At 32.3% G+C, this 21,081-nt stretch overlaps 4 protein-coding genes across 5 annotated transcripts in view; 2 read left to right on the top strand and 2 right to left on the bottom strand.

Moving 5' to 3' along the window:
* Nucleotides 1-1,825: 1,825 nt before the first annotated feature.
* On the top strand, nucleotides 1,826-4,046 carry LOC145739162 (ATP-sensitive inward rectifier potassium channel 1-like). Its single transcript, XM_081994568.1, has 8 exons — nucleotides 1,826-2,069; nucleotides 2,122-2,294; nucleotides 2,346-2,456; nucleotides 2,526-2,702; nucleotides 2,751-2,966; nucleotides 3,022-3,195; nucleotides 3,255-3,452; nucleotides 3,724-4,046. Exons 1-8 carry the CDS (start codon nucleotides 2,017-2,019, stop codon nucleotides 3,993-3,995), a joined length of 1,374 nt encoding a protein of 457 aa, XP_081850694.1. The 5' UTR covers nucleotides 1,826-2,016; the 3' UTR covers nucleotides 3,996-4,046.
* Nucleotides 4,047-4,105: 59 nt separating this feature from the next.
* Nucleotides 4,106-8,814, bottom strand: LOC145739125 (U3 small nucleolar RNA-associated protein 15 homolog). The gene is made up of 8 exons (XM_081994503.1): nucleotides 8,459-8,814; nucleotides 7,091-7,347; nucleotides 6,539-7,034; nucleotides 5,587-5,629; nucleotides 5,183-5,351; nucleotides 4,516-4,725; nucleotides 4,359-4,459; nucleotides 4,106-4,304 (listed from the first exon to the last, which is right to left on the bottom strand). Exons 1-8 carry the CDS (start codon nucleotides 8,552-8,554, stop codon nucleotides 4,123-4,125), a joined length of 1,554 nt encoding a protein of 517 aa, XP_081850629.1. The 5' UTR covers nucleotides 8,555-8,814; the 3' UTR covers nucleotides 4,106-4,122.
* Nucleotides 8,815-8,985: 171 nt separating this feature from the next.
* On the top strand, nucleotides 8,986-15,985 carry Agpat1 (1-Acylglycerol-3-phosphate O-acyltransferase 1). The gene is made up of 5 exons (XM_081994595.1): nucleotides 8,986-9,377; nucleotides 10,805-10,938; nucleotides 11,229-11,416; nucleotides 13,342-13,507; nucleotides 13,861-15,985. The coding sequence occupies exons 1-5, from the start codon at nucleotides 9,196-9,198 to the stop codon at nucleotides 14,010-14,012; spliced, it is 822 nt and encodes a 273-aa protein (XP_081850721.1). The 5' UTR covers nucleotides 8,986-9,195; the 3' UTR covers nucleotides 14,013-15,985.
* Nucleotides 15,986-16,746: 761 nt separating this feature from the next.
* LOC145740056 (uncharacterized) overlaps nucleotides 16,747-21,081 on the bottom strand; it is a 121,677-nt gene continuing 117,342 nt past the window's right edge. For both annotated transcript variants that reach the window (XM_081995388.1, XM_081995387.1), the window contains exon 7: nucleotides 16,747-20,600. In XM_081995388.1, the coding sequence (XP_081851514.1) occupies nucleotides 20,476-20,600 (125 nt within the window). In that variant the 3' untranslated portion in view covers nucleotides 16,747-20,475. The remainder of the gene's footprint in view (nucleotides 20,601-21,081) is intronic.

Raw genomic sequence — 21,081 nt, 5'->3', positions numbered from 1 at the left:
GAAATTTGAGGACGATATAGCATGAATGCTTTGATTTTACTTAATTATAAGGTCTAAATAAGGGAAACATAAAGAAAGACTAATAAATTTTTCTGGCGCTAACATAAATATTTTTGTATGTTTGGAAATTGGAGAACATTTGTAGTGTACCAAAGGATGGGTAGTATTATTGTCAATCGTTTGTCTTAACTGAAAGTACAAAAAATTATATTCCATATCACAAATGTCTAAAAAATGTGATAAAAAATGAAGACTTTTATACAATAAAGTGATTCACTACGATACTTCCAAAGAACATATTACTTTAGCATAACTTCTTCTTCTTCTTCTTCTTTAGCCCATGTCCATCCACTCCTGAATGTAGGCCTCTTCCAATGATTTCCATGTCCGTCTATCTAGGGCAGTTTGAAACCAGTTTCTTCCTGCTATCTTCTGGATGTCATCCCGCCATCGCTTTGGGGGTCTCCCTGCATTTCTTTTTGTGGCTCTTGGGCGCCACTGCATTATTTTATTAGTCCATCTAGATGGATCCTGCCTTGCAACATGACCCGCCCATCGCCACTTTAGTTCGGCTGCTCTTCTGATAACATCGGTTTCCCTTGTTCTTTTTCGGATCTCTTCGTTTCTTATTCGATCTCTGAGGCTGATTCCCAGCATGGCGCGCTCCATGGCTCTTTGGGTTGTTCTGAGCCTCTCTGCACTTCTCTCTGTAAGTGTCATAGTCTCCAGTCCGTATGTTGTTACGGGTAAAATGCAGGCCTCATAGACTTTCCGCTTAAGGTTGATTGGGATACTTTGGGATTTCAGAATGTAGCCTAGCCTACCGAATGCTGCCCAGCTGAGTCTTGTTCTCCGGGATATTTCGTTTGTTTGGTTTTGTTTTCCCAGTCTGATAGCGTCGCCCAGGTATATGTATTCCTCAACGTGTTCTAGAGTGCAGCCTTCTATGGTTATTGCCGTCTCTTCGCTGGTCATTATTTTGGTTTTATTTAAATTCATCTTGAGCCCGATTTGTTTTGATGTTTCCTGCAGTTCTTCCAACCTATCTTTCAGCTGATTGATGTCGTTACTGATGACAACAATATCGTCAGCAAAACGTAGATGATTCAGTCGGGTTCCATCTACATTGATACCTTTGTTTTCCCAGGCCAAGTTTTTAAAGGCGCTTTCCAATGCCAATGTGAATAGTTTAGGGGATATGGTATCCCCTTGACGGACTCCTTTTTCTATTTTAATCTTATCCGTTGATGTATCTTCGTCAATGGCTACTTGCAATGTAGCATTTTCGTAGATGTGTTTTATAAGATTGGAGTATCTTGTGTCTATTCTTGCCTCGTTCATTGCGTTCAGAACCGCCCAGGTCTCAACCGAGTCAAAGGCCTTTTCGTAGTCGACGAACGCCAGATGTAGGAATACGTTGTACTCGGTGCATTTCTCTATTAGAGTGCGAACGGTTTGTAGGTGATCATTTGTACCATATTTTTTTCTGAATCCTGCTTGCTCGACTGGCTGGTAAAAATCGAGCTTATTTGTCAGTCGGTTGGTCAGAATTTTTGTGAGGAGCTTGTACAGGTGTGAAAGAAGGCTGATTGGTCGGTAGTTTGCAATATTGGTATTGTCGCCCTTTTTGAAGATTAAAATAACTTCAGCGTTTTGCCAAGGTTTTGGTATTTTCTCTTCGCTAATACATTTGTTTAGAAGGACACAAAGGGCATGTTCAAGCGTTATTCCTCCCATCTTCAGCATTTCGGCGGTGATACGGTCTTCTCCCGGCATTTAGCATAACAACTGCAATTATATAACAAAGGCCTTATAATTCATTTATCTGGCGTCGCAATTTCAGCTTCATAAAAGCACACAGTTTAGTGCTACTAAAACATTATAGGTTGAATCAAATATTTGCTTGTTTGTACTGCCCACAAAGTCTATTTAGTATACGGTTACGCGTAATATCCTCAAACGCACAAGGATGTAATCAATCTTTTCACGACATTAGTAAAAAAATCATTTGTGATCATGACCTTTTGGGAGGCGCAGTGGTTTACGCAAAAAGGCGAAGAAGTACGCAAGTAAGTTCTCTATAAAGTACCCTGGTTTAGCGATATTATATAAAAATACTAGGAAAACCTGGATACCATGGAAATCCAGGAAAGTACCCAGAAGAGCAATTTTGAAAGATGGTCACACGAATGTGCATCGAAAAAAAATAGCTACTATACGTAGATGGCGATACCTGCAAGATATTTTTACTACCCTGCTAGATGCACAGTGGAGGTGGACGCTGCAGTTTTTAGGTATAAACACGTATAAAAGCTTAAAGAGCTTCAACATGTTGTATCTTGCAGTATTGGAATTTTTTGGGAGTTGGCTGGCCTTTGCCTTAATATGGTGGCTGATAGCCTTTGTTCATGGAGATCTTCTCGACGACCATTTACCCGACCGTCAAGCTGAAAGTGGTAAAAAATAAATCTCAAGTTTTAACTACATTTTAGTACCTTTTTCTGAAACAACCACTAAATAAATAGGTTGGACACCTTGTGTTCTAAACATCTACGGTTTTCACTCTGCTTTTCTTTATTCGTTGGAAACTCAGCACACCACAGGCTACGGATTGAGATGCATTACCGAAGAGTGTCCCGAAGCTATATTTATTCTAGTTTGTCAATGCCTGATTGGAATGACTTTGGATTCCTTCGCAATCAGTATGTTTATTCTTCATAGAAAACTGACAGTCACGACTTTGTTTTCAGGTATAGTTTTTGCTAAACTAATCCGCTCCAAACATGCCACACACACAGTTCAATTTTCAAAAAACGCAGTTATAACCCGCAGAGAAGGATCTCAATGTTTCATGTTCAGAGTTGGCGATTTACGTAAAAGCCGCTTGGTAGGAGCCAACGTACGCGCTATACTACTACAAACCGAACGAACCACGGAAGGAGAAGTGCTGCAAAGTTACCAGAATGGTTTGAGATAATCCGTTGATTTAGATTGCTTATGACAGTTAAAACTTGTCGTTAGAATTATCACTGAACGTTGATGAGGGCTCTAATAACCCCTTATTCTTGTGGCCAGTTACTATGTACCACAAAATAGACGATGAATCACCTTTAGTACACTTAACGGTCCCCGAACTGATGAAGATACACAAGATTGAAATTGTTGTGATTCTGGATGCTACGGTTGAGAGTACTGGTCAGTAAGTTTCAACGACTGTCTTATAGAAGGTGACTAAACTGTATTTTTTGCAACAGGCGCGTCAATTGAAGCAAAATCAAGTTATATCAGTAGCGAGATCTTGTGGAATCATACTTTTGAACCTATGATTTCATTCAATAAGGTCGTAAATTGTTATGAGGCTGACTGGAGTAAGTTTGATAAAACTATAGTGGTAAATTGGCTATTACCAGGTATTAATGAAGAAGAAGCTTACGATGAAAGTGACAATCCAGGTATAATTTCTTGATTTGTTTAAGTCACAACAAAAGTAGCGTGCCATAAATAGGTTAAAAGAATTTTAACTTTTTGTAATCTAATGTGTAGATTTTTGTGTTTCCAAATCAGTCATCGTCAATCAGAATACACAAATAATGAAGCTCTGACGAGGGTGGCATGCGTCGTTGTTTTTTTTAACTTTCTGACTTTTTGCCACAATGACTAAATACGCAATAAACTTCATATATTTTTTTATAATAGCGCCTTGTGTAGTCTGTTCATTTTCAGAGTCCAAACTGTTACCAAAGAAACAAAACAGCGCAATTGCAATTAATGACGATGACGTTGAAGAGGAAGAATTATTCTGCAGGCTGAACATCGAACAAAATCCAATCTCAACACAAAATAGCGACAAATTTCCTTCTTACCTGAAACCCAAAGCTCCGGAAGAAGTCGAGAAGTGCGCGAGCCCCATTAATCGGGTACAGAAGCAAAAATATAAAAACTTTGACAGAGTTGAGGAAGATGAAGAATTACTTCCAAAAGTTACGGTAGTTTAATTTATAAAAGTCATGTAATCGCGATTGAAATAATAAAATAAGTAGAAAGTTGGTTGTTTTTTGGATGCATCAGCAGAAGGAGGTGTAAGTAACAAATAAAAGACAAAATCTACTTATAAAATAAAATTTATTTAGCTGTTACAGCACTATTTTCATTGGGTTTTTCTATTTTGTACTCAACAGCATTACTTGGCTCTACTGATACTTGAGCCGCTAACAAAGTTTCCATCATACCTTCAACCATTGTTAGTTCCTTCAACAGTTGGTCTTCTCTGGTAAGAACTTCGTGCAACTGGGCTAACAACAAACCTTCAATCATAATTTAGTAAGCTAAAAAAAACATAACAAAAATACAGTACTCACGTATATCAGCTGGTAGACTATAACAAGCAACGGCAATAATTTCCAAAAATTCATCGGCCACATCAATCAAAAACCTCGAAAATCTCAAATCCGCAATATTCCTGAAACATTCGCATCTAAGCCCTAGAGTATTTAAATAATATTAGTAGGTACGCACCTTACAAGAAACCTGGTTAATTGTTTCAAAACTTTAGAATCTCGTTCCTTTAAAGCTTTGGAAAGAGCTTTTCGTTTCTGTAACTCTCTTAAAACTGCTACGGTTCTTTCAGGATGTTTATTAGCTGTGAAAGGCATTAGAGCTGCATTTAACGCTTTCGAGTACTCAAACTTTCGCAGAAAATAGTCGTATTTAGCTTCCTTATCGTGTCTAAATATAGAAAAAATGCGATAAAAAGTGACAAAATGTCCTAAACTCCAATGAAAACATATCATCAGAGTTTCCTACACTTTTGTCGAATCTGTACACAAATAATTAGTGCCATATGCTATCACATCCGGCAAAAAACTTCTCATGATTGGGTTTTGAAACTTAAAAACTTAATTAAAAGATCAGAAATTTAGATATTTAAGGCAGCTGTCAATTATTCAACTTTCAAAACGTCGAAGAGAAAAGTTCAGCTTGCATATTAAGTTTTTCCCTAGAGAAAACGTTAATTTGAATCTATACTGACAATTTAGTGTCTCGATTTTCCTTCCTCTCTATGCGCTGAAACATTCCCCACGGTGTATCATCATTGAAGTATATGGAAGATTTTTTGCCAGATTCTGTTGCCAAAACAACCAGGCAACTGACAGCCAAAAAAAAAGTAAAATACTGAACTTACATCAATTGGGGTACAACTTGATCCACTACAGTAGGAATTTCGTTATAACGGTATTGGAAATGTTGTTTTTTAGGTGATTTTTCTGGTTTACTTTCTTCTGTTCGCCTTTGTACAGCTATCACACCATCTACAAGGCCGGCGGCTACAGTTGAATCATCAGGTGCTACACCTACATAAATCCAATAACAATTTAGTTATACAAATATTTGTCAATATACAGGTTTATAAAAATATGATATACTATTTTAATAATTATTATTTATACAAAAGGTATGAAATAGATTCAAGAATAACTGCTTTCTGGCTAGAATCTTTAAATTGTAAAGATGTGAAAAAAAACAACTAGATCACATTACACACTAAACGTGAAAACAAGTAATAAGATAATTCAAAGCAGTACTTACCTAAACTTAAAATTGCATTGGGAAAGTCTAGAGTGTGAACCACCTAAAATATTCACAATAATCATATAAGCAGAGTTGTTAAATTTTAGACAGTTTTCAATTATATTTTTATACAAATTTTCCAATTCATTTTAGTGCACTAAAACAAAAGTCAATAAAACGCAATCTTGCAAATATTACAGTTCCTTAGCAAATTATACCAACCTTATAGACTATAAATAAGTAGGTAGGTAAATTTTAATAAAATATAACCCATGTAACTTTGATCTCCTAAGGAACATGTTTTCTCCAGTCTTGTTACGATTGCAGGTAAAAGAGAATCACAAGTTGGGGAAGGAGATGTTAAATGAGCATGAGATTTTGGTTGATTTACAGAATTATGATTTTGCCTTGAAGTACAAATTTTCAGTTTTTTTTTGTGTTAAAACTCGATTCGGTGCATTGAAATCTCCTTTTCTACAGAAAAAGTTAAATATGGAAATCCTCAAAAATCTATTTCTTATCTTAGATCTGGCCTCAAATTAGGGACCAAACATTTTGTTTTTAAGATATCATAAATGCACAAAATTCAGGAAACAGATTTTGTTCTTGGCTTATCAATAAGTGCTTAACGATTTATTTGACAGATGTCAAAGTGTGACATTAATAAGACACTTTTATGTGACAAAACATATTTTGTACATAAAAAAGTGCTAACGTCTGTAGTTTTCTCGGAAAATACAACAAAATTCAAAAACATTGTCAGTACCAGTAAGTAGTTAAGTAGATTTGTGACAATATACTGCAGTAATGCAAACTTCTCTTCAACTGAATATAAGCAACAAACCATTTTATAAAACTAATATAGTAACTAACATCTGAATCACGGTAAACAAATCACATATCAAGCATTACTGACTTAATCAGTCATTTTTGTTTAACTTCTACAATAAGTTTCTTATTGGGCACTTACCTTAAAAGAACCAACATCAAATATCTGTACATGTCTGTCTAAACTAGCCGAAAGCAGCCTCTTTCCACCCGACGCTAATTTCAGACAAGTCACAGTTTTATGGTGCTGCGCCAGAGCTCCGCGTAACTTGCCGCCAGCCAAAACATCCCAAATTTTTATATCAGTGCCGCCCGCACTCAAAAATAGACCGCCACTTGGCATAAATAGCAGCGACTCAACTGGACTTTTATGATCCATAGTCATCACTTCTTTGTCTGTTCTAATGTCCCACATTTTCACAATATTGTCATATCCTCCGGATAGGACAATGTTGGGCACATCAGGACTAACTATACCCGCCCTTATGTAGTCATTGTGACCTTCAAAAGTGTGCAGAGTATTTTCAGTGGGAATGTCCCACACTCTGACTGTTTTATCATCTGAAAATGTCACAATTTGTGGTTCTTTATGGATGAATGAGACTCGATGTACTGGTGCTGAATGTCCTTTGAACAACCTATAAACTTCAAATTGTGCACATTTTACAGCTAAAAATTTGTAAATTGTTGGCACCTCAGCATGCTTTTCGTTGAAACATCAAAAAGCTTAACATTTCTCTCTTCTCCGCCAGCTAAAATCAAGGATCCGTCGCTCCGAAAAACCGCACCGTAGGCACACTCTCGAAACCGTGACAAGTTTTTGGTGACCAATTTGGTTATAGGGTTGTATATCTGAACCCTTACTGAACATGTTACCGCAAAATAATGTGGTTCTCGGGGTGAAAAGTCAATGTAATCAATGGGACCAAATTCCTTAACAAGTACAGGTTGCTAAAAAAAAACAAAAAACTGTCTCATTAAAGGCTCTGGACTAAGCAGAAATGTTGCTTTAGTTCACTAATTATCTGATTTCCAGGTATTTGACTTGTTAGAAAACATGAATAATATCAGAAATCAAATAAGCTTTGAGAGTTTAGAGGTATTATCACAGGATAATTTACAAATTACACTGTGATCACATGATAGCAACATTAAAATAGAAGGTAAACTGCTAATGCTTTCCAACTGTTCTGCCCCTATGAAACAGTGACAATTTCTTATTTATTAAATGCTCTCATTTGATATCTTAGAGAGTCAAAACCAATAGAAAATACTACAAAAAAAAAACATTCTTAGATTTTTAAAAAAATAATTATTTGCTTTTGCTGATTATAACAAATTTATATTGTCAGAGATAAAAACATTATCCTAAATATGGCCTTAAGATATATATTAAATATGCTCTTCTTGGAGATGAAAAAATGTAGTTTTTAAAAAAAATCTGATTTTATAACTTATGGCTGTAGCATCCTTTTAAACATTGAAACCAATGTTTCATTCATTTACCATTCAATGAACCACAAAAGGTGTTACAACTTGAAGGTACATCTGCTTCTACAGTTCTTCATTTTTGCAATTCAAAAATAGCTTAAAAACACCATTTAAAAAAAATATAATTTTTTTACCTATCCTTAATACCACATAAATTGAATTTAGTATAAATATACTAATTTTACTACCAAGAAACCTTATTGGAGCTAAAATAAATAAAGTGCAATTTCTGGGAAATATGTATAGGCAAATGGACAGCTGAGGTTAAAGAACACAGTCTAGAGTAGCATAACTTATTTCCAAAATTACCCTGAAAATGTTATTTCACAAGGGAGAGACCAGAAAGCCAGAAACTCTAAACATTGAAAACTTGTGTAAACAGAATAACAGACAAAATCAACAAGTTTTCGATGTTACAAATCTCTGTTCATAAAAGCTTAGCAATAATTTTAAATGGTCTACTTGCAGTGTACATGGATAGTCACCCAAACGAACATTACAAACCAAAAATATTGTTCAACCTAGACGATTATTTGCAACCTTTTTTAAAGTAGTATTATTGAAATCTTACCGACAACTGTTTCCAGTAAATAAAGTCCGCTGTAACGTCCGGACCTTTCCTTTGGTAGATTTTTGTGTTAAGTCGTTTGAAATTGGAAGTAGTCATTTTTAAAACACTTTAACTTAGGTATAAATAAATTAAAACTTTCTATTGTAATAAGTTTTTAAAACATGTTTATTATCTTGGCTTTGCGTGAAAAAAGTTTGGTTAAAAACCTCAAAACAAAAGCAGGCTTTTAGGTTAGAAATTGTAGACACTTTTGATCAATGATTAAGCGCTAGAGAGGGAACAAACACTCAGAATTTCATCAAACCAGTAAACTGTTATTACTTATATGACGTATACGCCGTTTACGGCACAATAAAAGTGGTGCGTTCGTGCATCGTGTTTATTCTTTCTAATCATCAGAATTTTAGTTTTTTAGGAAAACTTTGGAGAAATCCATAAAAAATAGGTGCAACGCTGGTTGCCTACACTGATTACTAATTCATAAGCTAGTTGTCTTGTCATTAACACTGTCATCACCTAACCACAAAAATAAATATAACCCCATAAATGTAAACAAAACGGAAATCTAATCAATTTTTCGATTTCCAATCTCAAGTCCGCAAGCGGTTGCCAGTCTCAGGTTCGCCCGTTCCAGGTTAAATTACTCTGTTATCTTTTCGTCGTAGCGTCAGCATTTAAACGCAATGCGAATCGTCGTGTTCTAAACCGTTTAGTAGATAGAAATTTGTGCTTTTAACATGACAATGTACCTAGAAGTATTTGTATTTGGGGCCCTGTTAGGGCTGCCCTTTCTATACGAAACTAGACCGGCATTTTGTTATTGCCTCAAATTTGCTATTTACTCTACGGTGGTATTGTTCAATTCTTTGATTTTAATTCCTGTGTTCCTGCTGAGGCCCTGGTGTGTTTTAAACTTGGTGTAAGTAGTTTTTTCTATTAAATTAACATAAATAATGACACTATTTTTTTAACGTCTCAGCTTCTTTTACCACTGTAATAAGCCAAGTAATATAGTTGGAAGGAATTTTAATGGCAACCACATACCTAGGCTGTGAAAAATTTCATTTGCCTAGTTAAAGATTTTTCTCTGTAAATTGTTTTTCTTTATATTATTAGATTCTATTAAATTTTTGGTAGATATACAGTGGAGAATCCAGTATTCAACAGAAACATGTATACACACACACATTCTCCATGCAGTATACAAGTCCTAAAAGATGATACAAACTCTATTAAATTTCACTAACATTTGCACTGAGATTTACACAGATTTACAAAAATATCACTGTAAAGTTGCACCCTTGATCACAAACTTCTACCACAAGTCTAATCTTCTTTCAGCTCTTGATAGGTAAATAACTATTACAAAAGCAAAAAAAATTGCTTCTTTATTGAACCAAAAATTGTTTGAAAAGTCTGGACTTTGTTTATATTAATCAATTTATGTGCCTCACTGGTCAATGCACTTTTATCATCAACTCAATTTATTTGTTTAGTTTTATCACTGGTTGTATTATGATTAATAAAAGACCAATGACCTTAATGAGTGCAGAATAAAAGAAAATACCTTTTAATCATTTAAATATCCTATAAACCAGCTTGTAGGATATTTAAATGATTATTTACTTAACAAGTATGGAAAGTAGTACTTTCCTGCAAAATGCATTCATAAAACAAATGTGTATGTTTCAAAAAAACTTGAGGCAGAAAAACCAAACTGTTGATAGCCTTTTTCATTATATGAAATAAATATGAGTTATACCTATATAATAACTCAAAATTACCCAAATGGGTGCAAAAAAGTGCAATTTATCACAGGAGAGTAGGAAAATAAACTTGTTATGTCAATAATATATTATTATTTGTCTACAGTGCATAATAAAGCTGTTAAGACATTATCTAAATGGAAACATTAAATGCAGATTGGGCTAACCTTTTATTTGAATTTAGTAGACCAACAAATATGAGGAGTTGCTTATGTTTTGCTTACCATATCTGAGTATGTATGTTTTGGGCTTATCAGTGTTTTATTTAAATATTTGACAAGAACATGTTTATTGTTTACATAAAATTGAAAATGTAAACATGAAAACATTTTCCAAAGAAAAAACATTGCACATTGATCAAGAGCTATTCAATGTGTTTCAAATTTAAGTGTCAATCAAATTTGTTTTATTTATCAGTTTCTTGGAAATGATGCTGTTCTGGCTCACTTTTGATCTTTTATAATGTTTACTTTATTTCTTTTTCAATTTGCTTTACTTCAACATAAAGTGCCTGTTCTCATAAAACATTTTAAGTTTTTAATAAAAAGTTCCTACTTAAAGAAATATTTTTTTAATATAGTTGGGCGTCATATTTATGCCGCTGGGTAACCCAAGTGATTGGTGTGAAATGGGAGCTGAGAAATGGTGAGAGACTGGAGCCGCAAGTGGCAACAGTGGTTGTTTGCAATCATCAAAGTATTTTAGATGTTTTAGGTAAGTTTAGTTGAATTGTAATTTTTAAAAACAATCATTTGAAGCATAGTTTTTTCTTGTGGAAATTTTTTTACATGCCATTTTTAGTCTTAAAGGTGACATGATTGTTAAAACGTTAACGGTAAATTTGAAGACTCAAACTGTCCAGACTAGCCCAAACCAAGCCAAGAAACATTATTAATTTGTAACATTTGAGTTTCTCTTATTTTTTCTAATTATTTTATTCAGTTAACAATTTGTTTTGTCTCCAATGGTTGTATAACCACTAAACAACCACTTTTATTGTACAGGTATGTTCCAGATATGGCCAACAATGGGTCGCTGTACCGTTATAGCTAAACGGGAAATCTTTTGGTTTTGGCCTTTTGGTTTGGCCGCCTGGTTGGCCGGCCTGGTTTTCATTCCCCGTGTCAAAACTAAAGCGGAACAAGCTAAGGCTGTCATTAAACAGGCTGTTGAGAAAGTCGCCCAGGAAAGAGTAAGTAACAGTTTTTTACTTTATAAAGGACTTCAAAGAGGAATGGTGAAGGTTTTTTGGGCCCATGGTTCATACGTTTTATGTATAAATGATCTTTTGTAACAAGGTGTAGGTGGTTCATTTTAGGGGCTTTATTGTAACATTGTTCTTAGAGATGAGCTGGATAAATGATTCAAACCACAAGGTTGTAAAGTGATTATTTCTGCCCTGAAAACCTATATTATGAAAACTTAACTAACTGAAAAATCCTAGTTTCCTACGGTTGGTATCGGCATATCGATATTAAATAACTAAGAAATGGAACTATACCATTGTTGGCCTTGTCAGCTCCTATATTATTTATGGTATATTATGTATAAGCTAGATATTTATTGAATAGCTTTTGCCACTTTATCTACAGGGGGAATAACTACCGTGTCATTAGAAATTATGCTGATTATGATAATACTGGTTTAACTATCCACAGTGATGTTTTATTAATAATTGATTATATTCGTCAATGCATTTTTGAATCATGTCTCTGAATTACAGATGAGGAACAAATAGTGATATTATATCGATAATAGACTGCTATTTGAACTTTGAGTTTCGGTTCTTAACTAGTAATGTTAAATTGCCCTTTTTATGATGCTAATAACCTACCATTAATGTTCTGTCCTTGGGAATGTATTACAATCGAAATCGATAGAAAGTCTAAATTATTGTTTTTTAACAAAACTATATACAAATTAAAAAAGTTACATTTTAAATTGAGAGCTCTTTGTAGGAGGCACATATTATTTGGAGATGTCGGTTTTATCATACATCTTTAATTTACTGATTTAGTAATCAATAAGATTCTTCTTACTTCTGTTTTGTTGGATTTTTTTTTGTAATGGATTATTCGAAGTGTGAGGTTTTTATTTTCTAAAATTGTTATAGTATCAAATGAGAGATTTTTATTATCCAAAGTTTTTGATTTCTGATTTGTTAATAGTTTCTTATACCACTACTTTTAATGTTAAACGTCAATTATTCCCGAACACGCAGTAAATAACTACCAAAGCATAAAAAGTCTTGATGAAGCATTAGCTGGATTTAATATTATCATAACTTTAAAACGTTTTATTTTATTTATTTTTATAAAAGTCGTAAATTGTTCGGTATTAAGAATAAAATAAGACGGTTTCAAGGTCTAAAAATAAGTAATAAAACCTGGTTTTCAGGAACTTTCTAGTACCTTTTTTAACCTGCAAAATACTTTTGGTAGAAACCCTTTTACTGACATGCTTTAACACTATTATTTATTTACTCTTCAAATACCTACACTGAGACACTCTGTGGATGTAACCAACTCAACCACAATTACAACATAATATGTAACATATCAAAGATGCCAGAAACCTCCAATAAAATCGTGTATGCTTAACATGGCATTTTTCTGTTAGGGATTACTGTTGTATTATCGTGCTGAAATTGCGTTTTTACGACTATGTATTTGTTCTCCTTAATTATTGTTGTACAATACATTAAACAAGTATACATTATGGCGTATAAATGATTTGCCAGATTCCTTGATTTTATTAGATTTTATATTTCATAGCACGACTCTGAGACTTTGTACCTTCAGTTCAATTTAATTAATAAATTTGCTACTTGTAATTATACGTTACATACCTGAACTGTACTCCCAGTCGTTATGTTTTATTAAATATTGGTAAAAGTGCAAGAAACAATTTTTTTTAAATAATACGTCAGTATGTTATTTTTTTATTGATGATTACCTTCTAGGATTAGTTAATACTGACATTATCTAAAACATTTAAGGTAAACTAAAGGTCAAGTGGATTTTGTAAGTCATTGCCAGTAATTGATCGCGTATTTATAGTAATTTCCAAAAGGTGATGAATGCTTGATTTTCTAATATTTTAAGTTGTTTCTTTCAGACGAAACTGTGGATTTTTCCTGAAGGGACTCGAAGAAATACCGGAGAAATCCACCCTTTTAAAAAAGGAGCCTTTCATTCAGCCATATCAGCGCAATTGCCAGTTACACCGGTAGTTTTCAGTCGATATTACTTCTTGGATAGGCCTACTATGAGATTTGATCAAGGTATTTTTTGTGTAATCTAGTGATTTAATAGTTAACATCAAAAAACATTGGAATCTATCCCCTAAACACAACAAAAATTGTGTGTTTCTGCTGATTAGCTTTATCAGGAATTTGAATTTTGAGTTTAAAATGTGTTTCCTAAAAGTTTGTTATGGTTAACGTACAATGATTTAGATAATATTGATTATTTAATTTGTTACCTGTGAACGTTAAAAAAATGCAAGACATAAATAGACGCTTCTGTATGCAGGTCAAATTAGTGATTATTGACGAAATTATCTCTTCTTGCTCTAAACTGAACAAGTAACTTTTTAATATCTAATATTGTTATTATAACTATTATTTTCTTACAGGTACCGTGATAATTCAGGTTTTAGAACCCATAAGTACAAAGGGTCTGACTTTGAAAGACGTTGAAAAGCTGTCAGAAGAAGTGCGTTCCAAAATGACTCAAGCTTTCAAGAAAATTAACGAAGAAGTCACTGCAAGAGCGGTGAGCAAGTGATTGTTTTTTTTTTACTGCTGACCTAGATTAAGTAGTATACATGACGCAACTTTATATGTATATTTTTTTATATGTATTACGTTCTAACTTGAGATGGAGTGGAAAAACCAATCTTGGTTTGATAAAGAGACTGATGATTTCAAGATGGAAGGAAATTACTGATTTTGATATAGTTTTCTTTTTTTTTTGATTTGTCCTATTAATATAATACCTCAACTTAAATTTTAAGCACGTACTCTCAAGTTAATGCTATACACATTTAATCGACGGTTGCAAGGTTGTCTTTCTTATTATAGTAGGTTTGCTATTCATATAAATGTCTAGTTATGATTATTAAGGTTGTTGAAATTACGCCAAATTTGTACACCAAAGCTATACACCTTTTTTTGTAATGTGTTATTATAATTTTAATGTTACATTGTCACACAAAATCATACGCACTATGTAAACATATTTATTTCATACACGCGTATATGTGCTAGTCATGTTAAGGCCTATCTTTTCAATGATATTATTTCTCTGTAATAGTTTTGTTTCTTCTGAATGTGCCATTATTGCAAATTTTTTATTTGCTAACTAGTGATTACAGTTTGTCACAACTTTGAGAAACGTTTATTGTAGTGAAAAGTTTAGAAAAGTGGTTATTGATGTTTATATGGACAGTATTATTTTTTTTATTATTTACTTTGACTGAGGAACATTTGGGTTACATGAACTTGGCTTACAGATGCACAGTTCATATAACGATTCTACAAGGAGATTGTATTGATCTGCCACGTTTACATGAAATCAGATAGTTGTTTGACAACCTAAATAACTGCTGCTACTTGACGAACTTGACAGTTTTTGGCCTAATCTCTCAATCAGACCAATTAATATTGGAACATTGTTCTCAATATGAATCTCAGCTTGGTTTGAGTAACTTTTCTAGCAAACTTTCGAATTCCTCGTTTGTGTAAAACTATAACTGACAATCCAATTACTAAAACTCACAGTCAATGCAGTTATTTAGTTATTGACTTTTGGATTTCATATTTTAGTGTTCTCAAGTTTGTTTTTATGCTGTAGTTTATTGTTATTGTTAAATTTGGTATGTAACCCATTCATCCTAAATATGGGAATATGGCAAATAATAAATTGAACAATACCCACCGAGTTTTTCGTAACACAACTAGATATTATATTACAGTTTAATGACAGTTTGGGTAAACCTATTACCAACTAGGAGTTGAATTACTGACGATAAATCATTTACTGAATCCATTTTATTAATCATCTAAAATAAACGGAAAACGCTTAATTCCTTTTTCATCGAATTACTCTTTGGAAAAATGTTATATGAACTTGTCCCATCAATTTTTGTGATTGTGAAGTATTGGTCGCCTCATTCTCGACAACTTTTTTCCAAAAAACGCGTTAGTTTTTTCCCGAATTATTAATATAGGTGAGCGTCCTTGTATATGTAGTTATTTTTCTCAAAGTTGTGCGCTAGTTAATAAATTAGTTATTATTTTAAGTTTTACGTGCTCAAATATTATTAATCGTTATTTAATCATGCTGAACAAATCGACGGCACATTAAAGTATCTATTTTAAAATTATTAAAAATCATTGTTTACAATCATCTCAACCATTTGTGATTGTTGTGTTGTTTATATAATTTTGACTTTTTGTTTTGTTGTTTTACTAAATTCGTTTTACTTTGGCTTGTTGAAATGATTATAAAAACACTCTGTAGTTACCACGTATTAAAACTTTGTATTTTTTATACTATTCCTAATTATTTTGTGATTTAAGCGGTAGTAGTTCCGTATTCTAATAATTTGTAGTCGTTCGATAACAGTTAAACGATAAATGATGACGAATATGGAAAGACCAGGAAAGTATTTATAATATTCTATACAGTTAAGCAGAATTTTATGTGAAATTATACATTCCGTAGAACCATTCTAATAATACATGTCTTGTACGATATTTTAGTGTTTTATTTTTACCTCTTGCCCACTAAAGAACAACGCAACCTGTATATAGGGTGTTTTATGAAGACTTGCAAGAACTCTAATAGAAAATCAATTTTAAAAGTTATTATCACCTTGTAGCATCTAATTCAAATGGGCCTATCCCACATATCATAAATTTTTGTTTTAATGACTGGAATCGAAAGAATAGGATCAAAAAACTAATTTTTCATATTCTTGAAGAAAAAATTATGGTCGTAAATGTTCCTACATTAGTTTGAATTTGTCCATTAAATTTAAAAGATCTGTTTTGGCGCGCATGTGACGTACGTAATTCTGGGCGATTTTATTGGCTGTTGCACGCCAACTGTTCCACTTCTTGTCGCTAATTGGTTGATAGTGTAGTACGTCACCGGCGGCGGGCGTTTAAAACATGAGATTAATGTAGTTTTTATCATCGTTTTTTTTCTATTTAGACTTAATATTTTTGAAAACAAAAAAATACGGGTATAATATTTTCAATCCGTCTTTGTAGTTATGAAATAAAAAAAAAATGTGGGACAGGCCCATTGTGATGTGTAGACAAACTACTATGTTTATACAGAATTTTACGCAGAATGTAAGAATTAATTAAACAATTATAAATTATGCATTTATAAGAGTTCTCTAATACTTTTGTATTAGTAAAGAATCACTTACTTACTGTTAAAAAAAATCTGTACAAAGTTTCAGTTGTCTAACGTCTAGTAGTGATCGTATGAATAGAAAAAACAAAACTAATACACAATTCTTTATTTAATTTTTAGTTTTGTTTACAAAACATAGAGAATCAAGTTTTACACTTTACATTTATCATATCTTTACATAAAATGTCAGTTGTATACTAGTTGGATTAAACTTAAAAACCATCTATATGTACGTACTTCATAAGTTCCGAAATAAAAGTAATTTGTTGGCGTGACTTAACAATCGCAGAGTTGACCAACATTTCAAAATTTCTATAAGTAAATAAATATATATTTTCAAAGCAAATTATTGTCAATTCTACGAGCTCTACTGTTGGATTAGTGCTTGGAGAAGATTATTGGATAGATGGAAGTGTTGGTTGAAAAGCATCCAGAGGTGCCAACTGCTAAAAAGTCCAGTGTAGAAGCTCGAAGTGACAATTTAGTTTGCTCCCTTAAAAATATTACAATAGACAGTAGCTTAAGGAAGACATTTTTGGCGTTTTCGCCTGCAGACTTAACTTTATAAAGGTTTTATAGTGTTAATCACTCATTTTTAGAATATCTTTACGTGTGGATTGGCTGGTTTTCACTATAAAACCTTGATCAGCTCTCATATATGTATATATTTATTATATGTATATTTATTATATTAAATAATCTTACGTGTTAACAAATATCAATACGGAATGATATACTTTTTTGCTATAATTTTTACCTAATTCATCCATTCGTTTGGGTAAAAAATCAAAAAAGCTGGTTAGTTCACAGTTTATGGTTTTCCTATACATAGTAGCTAGATTATGATTGACTCACGAGGATTGACTTTCTGTAGTTACCCTTGCTTGAAAATTGAAAATTATTGCTGTATAATGATATGTTTCGTTAACGAATGTGCAATTAAGACAAAATATAAACAAGTTATTAAAGCCCTTCTATATAACAAGAAGAGATTGTTTGAGAGACAAAAACAGACCCGGCAGATTAAACGGGAACAATTTAGTGGATTAGAAATCGGGAGGATTACATTAAACAGCGGATCGGCGAAGGGCCGGACCGGTTATGACCCTTCTGGGACGTAATTAATTTCGGGAGGACCTTTGTTATCTTTTATCTTTTTAATTGTCGTGTATTATCGCCCGTTGCTCTTTTTATAGCCAGACGGCTTTATCTGGTTTTTAGGGGGTTTTAAAAGAAGGTTTTCGTATTATAATTTCTTTTTGATCTGAGGTAATTCTTTTGTAAGATATTTCGTAATAAAATGATAACTAAAACCTTAACAAATACTAATAGGCATGTTTTGCTAAGGTATGCATAACATATTCTGTTGTCTGCTGTTTGTTAGGAAAAGCCTGTTTTACAAAATTAATTTTAAAAAAATTGTCAAATAAAAAATTAAAATTAAAAACAAAATGTATAGTTATTTCATTCGTAGAAAAAATATTGTTCCTAACACGTGCGCCAAACAGTTTTTCCCGCACTTAAAGCTTATCCTTCTGCTTTCACGTGCGGGAAAACATAACTTTGCGCACTGATTAGGAAAACTACTATTCTAAGAACACCAAGTTTAGAAATCAACTTCTCAGTAAAGTTATTAAAAAGACTACAATTAATAACATTTATTCCCCAAAATTAAACTGTAGACTGATTTTTGTAGGGTATAAAGCATTTAAGGTCTGTAGATGAGAAATAATTTGGTTCACCAGGGTTCAAAATCCGATTAAAAGTATTACAAACATGATTTTGATTTTTTTGCTGATCAAAGTCGATTTTCATAAGTTTTTTTTTTAAGCTAATTTTGAAGGTTTGGAAAGAAACTATAAAGTCTTAAAATTACAACAACACAATACTAAAGTACAAAATTTACAAAACAAACAAAAAAGACAAAATTTTTCAACGCCTGAAATTGAAGTCAAATACTCAAAAGATTTTTTGATAAAGCCAATTTTGAGAGAAAAATTAAATTTAAAAAATAAGAAATGATCGTAATACGCTCTTTTCTTACTTGATTTACCCAAATGTTGGATTTACTATAAAAATCAATTTTGAAGTGTAAAATAATGAAATCTATCTTAAAAAGGTATTAATTGATCAAGACAATGTTGAAGGCTTGAAAGCAAAATTTGGTCGTTGACAATACTTTTCAAGTCCTAAATTTGTGTAGATAGTACTTATATTCAACCAAACAGAATATTGAATGAATTCAATAGTAAAAAATTTAGTTTTTAAGCAAGTTTTTAAAAGCTAAACATGAAATTTTAATTATTGTCAATTTTTAAGATATTATTTGATCCAATTAAAAAATTTAAGCTTGTTTTTAAATTATTCATAGCTGCATACTTACATAATCACAAAATTTTAATAACTAGAGCAGGTTAATCTAGTTGTTTAGAACTTCTATTTAGGTGTCACTCTATTATTTAATTATAATATTCTAATACGAATTTTCCTAGTTAAGCTACAGGTTCTAGAAAATATATTTAATACGAGTAGAAAATACCAATAAACTGTGAACTAAATATTTCTTCTAAATGATTGTTTCAATACGTTGCATTTAATTTTCGAAGTCTAAAGTTTCGGTAAGAAATTATAACCATCAAGGTGTAAAGCAACTTTCGTAAAAAACACAATGCATTGTGCAAAAGACATACCATCTATTAACAATTAACACTAATAAACACTAATAACAAAACAGCGATTATTACTAGTTAAACACCGATGTTTTTTTTTTAAATTTGATGACTTGTTTACAGAGGGTGACCAAAAAGACTATAGACCAACTAGAAGCGTCTACCTGGAAGTAAATCACAGCTAACCTTGTTCAAAAATCTAACCTAAGGATATGTCTAAAACTGATCACTCGCAATCGCGGCACTAAACCACTTTTTGATCACACCCCGTATATTTTATAACTTTAAAGCCCATTTAGTTTTTTTTTTGGTGCATAAAATTACTTCCACAGTCACAAGATTGGTTTCTAACCTGTAAAGTTAACAACAGAAAAGTGTTAAAAAAAATTGAGCAATAAAAGATTCGATGAAATAATTAGAGACAATAGAATTATATGGCGAAAATCAAAGTAAAACAGACTATTACATTGTTCATTATCATTTTTCTTTCATTTTCGTCATAGAGGAACTGATGAGAATATGTGCTTTGCTTTAACAACATTTTTCTTAAAAAAAAAACACTTACAAATATTTCTTACACATTTAGAACATCGTTTCTTTTTTGTTACATCGAGTGCTCTTTTTAAATTGTTTTGTGTGATTTTACACTATAAAATAGTACAATCACCATTTTTATACCACCACTGTTGTGTATACAACTTAAATATTCGTATAAATATATCTATATTTGTTAGTATAACACGAAATATAATTTTAGACAATTTTTTTCATAAGGTATTACAGCAATTACCTAGTTGGATACTATACCCTGCAAGCTACTAATGTGACAATTATTGGTAACTAAAAATCTGCTCGTCTAAATTTGGTTTTTGCTTTTATTCAATGTTTTAACCCCTGTTTTTAATGTACAGGGTGTTTCTGGAGTGAATTCCTACGAGCAGTTAGTTAGATTAATAGTTTCCAGAAAACGCTACAGATTGATTACTAAAAATTGACTTTCTCGATTGATAATGATTATTATTGTTAAAACAAGACTTAGTGTAAATACGGGATAGGTTGAAATATATTATCATAACTTAGTTAAAAAAATATATCTTAGACTTTTGCAAAATTAACGACAATTTTTCTATAAAGCCTGGAAATAATGCGTCTTACAACATTTGCAGGATAAGGGTGGCTTTGAGGGCGAACAAAATAAAGCTGAAGTTTAGGATGCTTGCTGATGAGGCTGCTTCAACTGGAGATGGAGGGTCGGGGGTTTCTTCCATTATTTCAACTAAAACAAAGAAAATACACATGTTAAGACTAATCTTAAAGAAATTTTTTATCGTAAAATCAACTACGCACATCATATGGTTTGTAGTTTTATAGCTCAATGAGATGTTGACTGTGAAAGAATAAGGCTGTCAAACAGTAAAATATTTGTATGTAACTAATAAATGTAAATTTTGTTTTGCAGCTTTATGGAAAAGATTTTAACGATTACCAATTTTACAACAACGACAGAGAGTTTACAACAGACCAACCATCTTTTAAAGCAGATAGTCATTCGTCAAAATACTGCTCTCAAAGAACTATAAAAGATACACAAAATGAAAGTATCTTTCCAAGTTTTATAGCTTTTTGGAACAACAAAACTGGAATATCATATTCATTAAGCTATAAATTATTTCTGATATAATTCAAACAGTGTTATAGGTCCATGGAGGGAGTTTTAACAGTTTCTACTTTTATGATATATCATACAACATTCAAAA

Source organism: Ips typographus, linkage group LG1, assembly GCF_016097725.1.
Source record: "Ips typographus isolate SLU linkage group LG1, UJ_Ityp_2.0, whole genome shotgun sequence".
Taxonomy (NCBI): Eukaryota; Metazoa; Arthropoda; class Insecta; order Coleoptera; family Curculionidae; genus Ips; species Ips typographus.
This window is presented reverse-complemented; position numbering and strand designations above follow the sequence as displayed.

Coding starts and splice junctions, on each gene's coding strand:
- LOC145739125 (XM_081994503.1), bottom strand. CDS start 8,554: ATGACTACTTCCAATTTCAAACGACTTAACACAAAAATCTACCAAAGG. Junction 7,035..7,090: donor TCAACGAAAAGCATGCTGAG/GTGCCAACAATT, acceptor TGAAGTTTATAG/GTTGTTCAAAGGACATTCAG. Junction 4,726..5,182: donor CAAGTTGTACCCCAATTGAT/GTAAGTTCAGTA, acceptor TTCTATATTTAG/ACACGATAAGGAAGCTAAAT.
- Agpat1 (XM_081994595.1), top strand. CDS start 9,196: ATGACAATGTACCTAGAAGTATTTGTATTTGGGGCCCTGTTAGGGCTG. Junction 11,417..13,341: donor AGAAAGTCGCCCAGGAAAGA/GTAAGTAACAGT, acceptor TGTTTCTTTCAG/ACGAAACTGTGGATTTTTCC. Junction 13,508..13,860: donor TACTATGAGATTTGATCAAG/GTATTTTTTGTG, acceptor ATTTTCTTACAG/GTACCGTGATAATTCAGGTT.
- LOC145739162 (XM_081994568.1), top strand. CDS start 2,017: ATGACCTTTTGGGAGGCGCAGTGGTTTACGCAAAAAGGCGAAGAAGTA. Junction 2,295..2,345: donor GTGGACGCTGCAGTTTTTAG/GTATAAACACGT, acceptor TGTATCTTGCAG/TATTGGAATTTTTTGGGAGT. Junction 3,196..3,254: donor TGCTACGGTTGAGAGTACTG/GTCAGTAAGTTT, acceptor TTTTTGCAACAG/GCGCGTCAATTGAAGCAAAA.